This window comes from Gastrolobium bilobum, unplaced genomic scaffold, assembly GCF_033153095.1.
Source record: "Gastrolobium bilobum isolate Gb01-03AN ecotype WA unplaced genomic scaffold, APGP_CSIRO_Gbil_v1 utg33628, whole genome shotgun sequence".
Classification (NCBI taxonomy): Eukaryota; Viridiplantae; Streptophyta; class Magnoliopsida; order Fabales; family Fabaceae; genus Gastrolobium; species Gastrolobium bilobum.
This window is the reverse complement of record NW_026895827.1, coordinates 1-7705: the sequence shown is the minus strand read 5'-3', so window position 1 is coordinate 7705 and position 7705 is coordinate 1. Positions and strand designations below refer to the sequence as shown.

The 7705-nt window shown below is 35.5% G+C and overlaps 1 protein-coding gene across 1 annotated transcript; it reads right to left on the bottom strand.

Annotated features, from left to right (window-relative positions):
- Positions 1-7280: 7280 nt before the first annotated feature.
- Positions 7281-7691, bottom strand: LOC133296234 (uncharacterized). Its single transcript, XM_061495181.1, has one exon. The coding sequence runs from the start codon at positions 7689-7691 to the stop codon at positions 7281-7283; it is 411 nt and encodes a 136-aa protein (XP_061351165.1).
- Between the last annotated feature and the right edge of the window lie 14 nt (positions 7692-7705).

Below are 7705 nucleotides of genomic sequence, written 5' to 3'. Positions count from 1 at the left end.
GATACTAAAAAACTATAGCATCTATTTGGGATAATACAATAAATCTAAGGAAAATAAGTCATACGAAACTTTTTGAGTTAATTCAACAAAAATATATTTTTATTTATATCTTTGGTTTTATTTCAGTTTATTTCATCAAAACGTTACATTTTTAATATAATTAATTTTTGGATACCAAAAAAAAAATATAATTAATTTTTAAAATTTAATTTTACAGTTTTCAAGTTTTTTTTATACCGACTCTGATTACCTTTTGAGGCGAATCAACTTTTGTATCCCCACAAACTTTAACTCTTGAAGTCGGCTACAAGACTAACCTCGAGTAAAGGTTTAGTCTTTAAAGCTCGTCATCTTTTTTCAAAGATGTATTCCATAGGAATTAAATACGAATCATCTTCTCATCTACTTAATTTGTGTTGCTAACTTAACTACCTTTTTAAGTTATTTTTAAGGGAATAAGAAGAATAATGTTGTAAGAAAGTTGTTAGATTATGTTATAGAGATAGGGATTGTGGGACCCACATTTGTTTTCAAAAAATAAAAAAAACAAAACAAGTGTGGGTCTCAAAGTTTTTATCTCTATAACCTAACAACTTTCCTATAACATTATATTTCTATTTCTCTACTTTTAAATTGTATATATGTTTCCATCTAATAAAACGTACCACTTAATTCATTGCCGTTTATTTCCTTATCTATTAATTAGTATTAATGGATGTATTGAATATATTTTAATGGTATCTGTTTTTTATATGTATGTTAATATGAATTGATTTAATAAGGATAACTGAATTATATACCAATATAAATAAGGAGATGATTTTCTTCTGTTATTAGGGAGAAATCATCTCCTGCTCTCTCACATTAATTAATTTTGTTAAGTTTTTTGTTTTTGTTTTTTAAATAAAATGGTGGGACCCATTAATTTTTTTTTGTTAGGTTTTTTGTTTTTGTTTTTTAAATAAAATGGTGGGACCCAATATAGAATTATGTGGGTGACATAAGAGAAGAAAGTTCCATTCTCCATATAAATATTGGGAGTTGAGTTTCTCCTGAGAACTCATCCCCTTCCGGAAGAGATACTACAATATTATTATTATTTTTTATTTTATTTTATTTAAAATAGGCCTCACATAAAAAATTTAACAGCAAGAGATATTAATTTTTCTGTCACAGGAAAACTATAATACCCATAAATATTTTGGGTAAAGTATAAACAGTAGTGCACTACTTGCTAAACTCTAATCAAAGCACGAAACTTTTGATAAATTATAAGCATCACATCAAAAACAAACTGGGAATCCAAGCTAAAAAGAATTAGGCAAATAATCTCGATCTAAATGGCGAACCACATCTCAAACTGTTATATTTTGTTTATCATCTTGGTTCTGGTTGTAGGAGGGAAGACTCGTGTAGAAGGAGCTGCATTTTCAGAAGCTTTGGGTCCATGTGGTCCCGTATAGGAGATTGCGAACAGAGGTGTAAAGCCATGCACAGTGATGGACAAGGGTCCTGTAACTTGGACGTGTGTACATGTTTTTACAATTGTGGGCCTCCACAAAGTCCAGGCCAACCTGATAGAAAATGCACAGGTGGTGTTGGACTTTGAAGTAGTAGGTGCAATAGTGCGTGCTGCAATTCAAAATGTGCTAACAAGTACGACCAGGGTGTAGGGTTTTGTTATAGGTTAGGTGCAAGCTAGTATCAACTTGTGTCAATGTCAATATGTCTGCTGGACGGGCTTGGGCTCGCGGGCCGACGCGCCTGCTCATCAAACAGGATAGGTTTGGCTGAGTTTTATAATTCATCTCAAAAGTAGGACACGGCAATTTGTTTTTTGACGAATTGATGACGGAGAGGGGCGACTCGAGGCAGGTCAGTGTAAAACTGGTTCGGGTGGGACGGGTCGAGTTTTTTTGTCCACTTTTAAATACAGGACGAGGAGGGTTGGCTCATTTTTTGGCTGATTAATGACGCATCCCACCCACTTTGTCATATCTAGTTGTGCATCTATGTATGGGATAAATATGTCATGAACTAAAATAAATATAATATATATTATATATATGCATATTTCGTAAGCAATGTAAGAACTATATTTATGTGTTGTTATTCTGCCCCGAAGGATGGCAATGCCTACAGAAAACAATGGTTGAGGCCTGAGGGTAGTGGATATAGAAAATTTTATTTATGTATGTACATTGTACATTTTAAGGCAGGGGTTGTGAAAAAAAAAAATTAATAAAAGTTTTAAATGTATTAAAAAATAAAAAAATATAAATAAGAAAATAAAATAAAATAAAACTTCAATTTTATTTTATTTTTTGAGAAAAGTAACTTTTGAATCCTCAATAAAAATCACATGGCTCAATTTAATTCCTTAAAAGAAAAAGTCTTCTACATTTTAAAATAAACTCATGTTAGTTTTTTTGAGAGACTAATGTAGTGGTCTTCTTTGAATTTCAGAAAGATCACAGTGGTCTTCTTTGAATTTCAAAAAGATCACGATTTTGATTAACCGAGTATATTTTGAAAATTGGATCGCGAGATTTTTATTGATGAACCAAAAGATACTTTTCTTTTCTTCTTTTCTTTTCTGTTTTTGTATGCACTTATACACAGTTGTAATAACGTAAGTCCGTCGACGGTTGACTGACAACCCGAAGATAGCTGCTAAGCAATAGGCCAAGCTGGATTAGGGTTTCACAAAAGCTAGGTTTTCCCATAACGTGTGCTTTGGTACCCACTTTAAGATTATGAAATTAATTGTGTTTCAATTATGACCACACAACGGTTATATTAATAATAATAAGATATATGGATTTCGACCATATTTATATTATGTGGGACAAACTAACATAACTTAATAGACACATTCTAACATAAATATTGAAAGTAGAGCATCCCCAATATTCTAATCCATATGGCTCGTAATATTACACGACATTGTGAGGGTCATGATTGATTCATTTATTCTTTGAGAATAGATAGGGTGTATGGTTTAGAGAGTATTAAAGCAAGACTGCAATTGATGCTTATCACCAGTGTGGATAAGAAAATCCAAATTCAAGAAATTAGTGGTCCCTTTTTGTTATATAATTTAGTCGTTATTCACTGAGGCTACTTTAAAATAAGGTCATTCATATGTTTTATTTGTTCCTGATAAATTTTCACTGGAGAGTAATCTTTGCCCAAAAGTAAAATATTTCCATAAAAGGACAATATAAATTGCATTTTCCAAGTAGTGAACCTTTGATGTTTAATCATAGTAATGTTGGAATTTTTAATTCCTCTAAACCTTTTGGTGATAACTATCACCTACAAGTCAAGATCCATCATACCAAATCATAAAGAAATAATTACATAAAGGTGGAGGCATACTTGTTTCATTGCAGCGGAATAACTTTGATCTTGTCTCTTGGGGTTTGTAGTCTTCCTCAGTCAAATCACCCTAAAACTGAATTCCTTAGTGTGTCTCCTCTCTCTTGATGGGGAAGAGAAACTAGGGTTGTCATTTGACGTCTTGGGAACCATAACCCTTTATAGTATTTTTATCTTTATTGTTGGGCCAATAAGCTCCCATTATACCTAGTTGGCCTAACACCGGTATTCACTCATTCAGCCCATACTCACTTAGGAATCTATTTGGGAATATTTACATGATCACTTTAATTTACCCAATATATATAAATAGCACAATATAATTATTAATATAATATGTGACCCACAATAATTATTAGAAAATATAATTTTCTAACAATCTCCCACTTGGGCCACATATTAACTTGAGATAATTATATCATATATCTTTAGTGCGCAACTGTATGCTATTTTTCTTTAGATTCCTCCTTAGATACAATCTGGTCCACCTCCTATATCAATATGAGATCGTGGCGGCTTTTGTCACTTTCAAGCGTAACTAAACCTTCCATGGTCATCGCACCAATATATTCAATGACATAGATCAAGTATGGATGAGTGGCATGGAAATTACATGCAATGTGATCTTACCATGCCTATTTCCAACTGGTCCTACTTTAATCTTTATGAGATCAATCCTAAATTTTCTGCATACACAAAGCAGAAACACAAGCACAAAATTTAATACATTCAGAGGGAAAATAACATTGAATTCTTTATTCTGCAGAAAATTTAATCTTCATAGAACACTAACATAAAGAATTCCCACTAAACCGTAGTGTCATCGAACAAAACAACACTCATATGAGCAGTATGCTCGTGAAAGACCTTAGGCACTAAGCCTTTAGTAAGCGGATCTGCAAGCATGGAGTTCGTCCCTATGTGTTCTATGGAAATCTGACCACTATGAACTCTTTCTTTAACAATCAGAAACTTTATATCGATGTGCTTCGATTTTGAAGAGCTTCTGTTGTTGTTGGAGTACAACACTGCTGACCTGTTGTCACAATAAATCTTCAGTGGCCTTTCAACACCACTCACTATATGCAGCCCTGTGACAAAGTTTCGCAGCCATACCCCATGGTTGGATGCCTCAAAACAAGCTACAAATTTAGCGGCTATAGTAGAGGAAGCTACGAGTGTTTGTTTTACACTCTTCCAAGAAATAGCTCCTCCAGCCAACATGTAGACATAACCTGATGTGGATCTTTTACTATCTTGGCATCCAGCAAAATCAGAGTCAGTATATCCGACGATCTCTAATTGATCTGACCTCTGATATGTAAGCATATAATATTTTGTTCTCTTTAAATACCGCATATCCCTCTTGGCTGCTTTCCAATGATCCATTCCTGGATTGCTCAAGTATCTTCCTAACACTCCCACTATCAATGCTATATCAGGCGAGTACAAACCTGGGCATACATAAGGCTTCCTACTGTCGAAGCATAAGGTACCTTTGTCATTTCTATCATCTCAAGCTTACTTTTAGGGCATTGGGCAAGACTAAACTTGTCTCCCCTAGATATGGGCGTATCTCCTGACGTACAATCCTTCATGCCAAATCTATCCAAAATCTTTTCAATGTAGGCCTTTTGTGATAACCGTAGGATACCTTGAGCGCGATCTCGAAGTATCTGTATTCCTAAGACAAAAGATGCATCACCAAGGTCCTTCATCTCAAAAATTTTAGTGAGAAGTTTCTTGGTTTCATGCAATAAGCCTATAACGCTACTAGCAAGTAAGATATCATCAACATATAGTATCAGGAATATGAATTTACTCCCACTGAACTTATGATACACACAATCTTCCACTAAGTTCACCTCAAAGCCATAAGAGATAATAACCTGATGGAATTTGTGGTACCATTGACTAGAAGCTTGCTTAAGGCCATAGATGGACTTTTTCAATTTGCAAACCATAGACTTTGAATCTCCAAATACAAAGTTTTCTGGTTGCACAATATAAATTATCTCATCAATGTTATCATTGAGAAACGTTGTCTTTACGTCCATCTGATGTAGCTCTAAATTCAAATGAGCCATAAGCGCCATTATTGTCCTAAAAGAGTCCTTCGTAGAAACCGGAGAGAAAGTCTCTTTATAGTCTATGCCTTCTTTCTGAGTAAAACCTCTAGCAACTAGACGTGTCTTATATCTTTCGATGTTGCCATTTGAATCCCTTTTGGTTTTAAATATCCATTTACAACCAATGGGTTTCGCACCTTTAGGCAAGTCAATAAGATCCCAAACGTCGTTGTCTTTCATAGATTGCATCTCATCTTTCATGGCATCAATCTATTTATGAGCATTAGAGCTTTCTAAGACTTGTTGGAAGTTGATTGGATCATCTTCCTTCAAGCTTAAAATATTTTCATGCTCTTGAAGAAACACAATATAATCATCCGGAATTGCATTTCTCCTTTCTCTGGTGGATCTCCTTAATGGCACTTCTTGAGTTTGTTGAGTTTGTTCTATAGGTGGCATAGGGGGTGGTTCATTATTGTCTTGACCCAAAGCAATGTCAGGGACCAAAGCCTGTTCCATAACAATGTCATGAACAGGGACCTGATCATCAATTGCTTGTTCCGTAATTGCATCTTGAATGATGACAATATTAGGAAGAGAAATATTATTTTCTTCCTCATCAAAGACAACATTGCTTATTTTATCTTCCCCCCAAACTCAACATCCTCAAGGAATCTGGCATTTCCCGTCTCCAAAAAGGATCTTGTAGTGGGATTATAAAACTTAAAGCCCCGAGAGCGTTCAGCATATCCAACAAAATAGCAGCTGATTGTTCTTGAGTCCAACTTTCTTTCATTTGGCCTATAAGGCCTTGCTTCTGCTGGACAACCCCAAATGTGTAAATGTCTTATGCTAGGTTTCTTTCCATTCCATAGCTCATAAGGGGTTTTTGTCACTGCTTTGCTGGGAACCCTATTAAGGATATAAACTGCAGTCTTTAGTGCTTCTCCCCAAAGTGATTCTGACAATGAAGAATGACTAAGCATACTCCTCACCATGTCTTTAAGAGTCCGGTTTCGCCTTTCCGCAACACCATTCATGCTAGGTTTACCTGGCATTGTGTATTGCGGGACGATTCCACACTCCTTTAGGACAGATCTAATGGCCTTAATTTTCTTGCCTAACTGAAGTTCAACTTCAGTTTTAAATTCTTTGAACACATCCAATGATTGTGACTTCTCTCTAATCAAATATAGATATCCAAATCTTGAATAGTCGTCTATGAATGTGATAAACTATTGTTGACCATTCCAAGAGGCTATAGGATATGGTCCACAAATATCCGTATGAATCAATTCTAAGACGTCTGAAGCTCTGTTGGAACCTATTTTCCTTATGTTTGTCTGTTTCCCCTTTATGCATTCAATGCACACCTCAAAATCGTCCAGATCAAGGGGTTCGAGAATTCCATCAGTCACAATCCTCTGAATTCTCTGTTTAGAGATGACCTAAACGCTTGTGCCACAGAACCAGTACCAACAAACAAAAGTGAGAGTCATACCCTTCTTTTCGCGCCATGCCTTGTATTTGGAACACTCTTTCTTCATGTGTCCAAATTTCTTACAAAAGAAGCAGGTGAATTCCTGATCCTGCTTCTTTTGCTTCTTTGGCAAAGCATCTGCATTATCCTTAGCTCTCTTTCTCTTCTTGTCTTGAGAGGTTGATGCCAAGTGAGCATTATCAGTCTTCTCTCGTTGTAACCTCTCTTCCTTTTGCACGCAGTGAGAAATGAGCTCATTAAGAGTCCATTTTTCCTTTTGAGCGTTATAACTCACCACAAATTGACCATATTGTGCAGGAAGAGAGATAATAACTAAGTACATAAGCAACTCAGAGGGCAGCTCTTAACTTTAATGCCTTTAGTTTTCCAGCAAGATTAGACATTTCCATAATGTACTCCCTTATGTTTCCCTTTCCTTTATACCTCATGTTTATGAGTTTGGAAAAGGTTTGACCAATTTCAGCCTTTTCATTTCGAGCAAAGTATTGCTCGAGTTCCTTCAGAAACAACTTGGCATCAGTAGTCTCAACAATCGAGCCCCTAAACGCCTCCGGAACGGAACGTTTCACGATCATCATACACATGCGATTTGAGCGTTCCCACTTCTCAATTTTATCCGTGTTTGAATTTTCCTGAGTGGAAGTGGGTTTCTCAGTCCTTAGCGCATTGTCGAGATCCATGCAGTCGAGAACAATTTTCACATTCTCTTCCCACAGCTTGAAATTTTCCCCATTAAGCATTGGAAGCATATTCA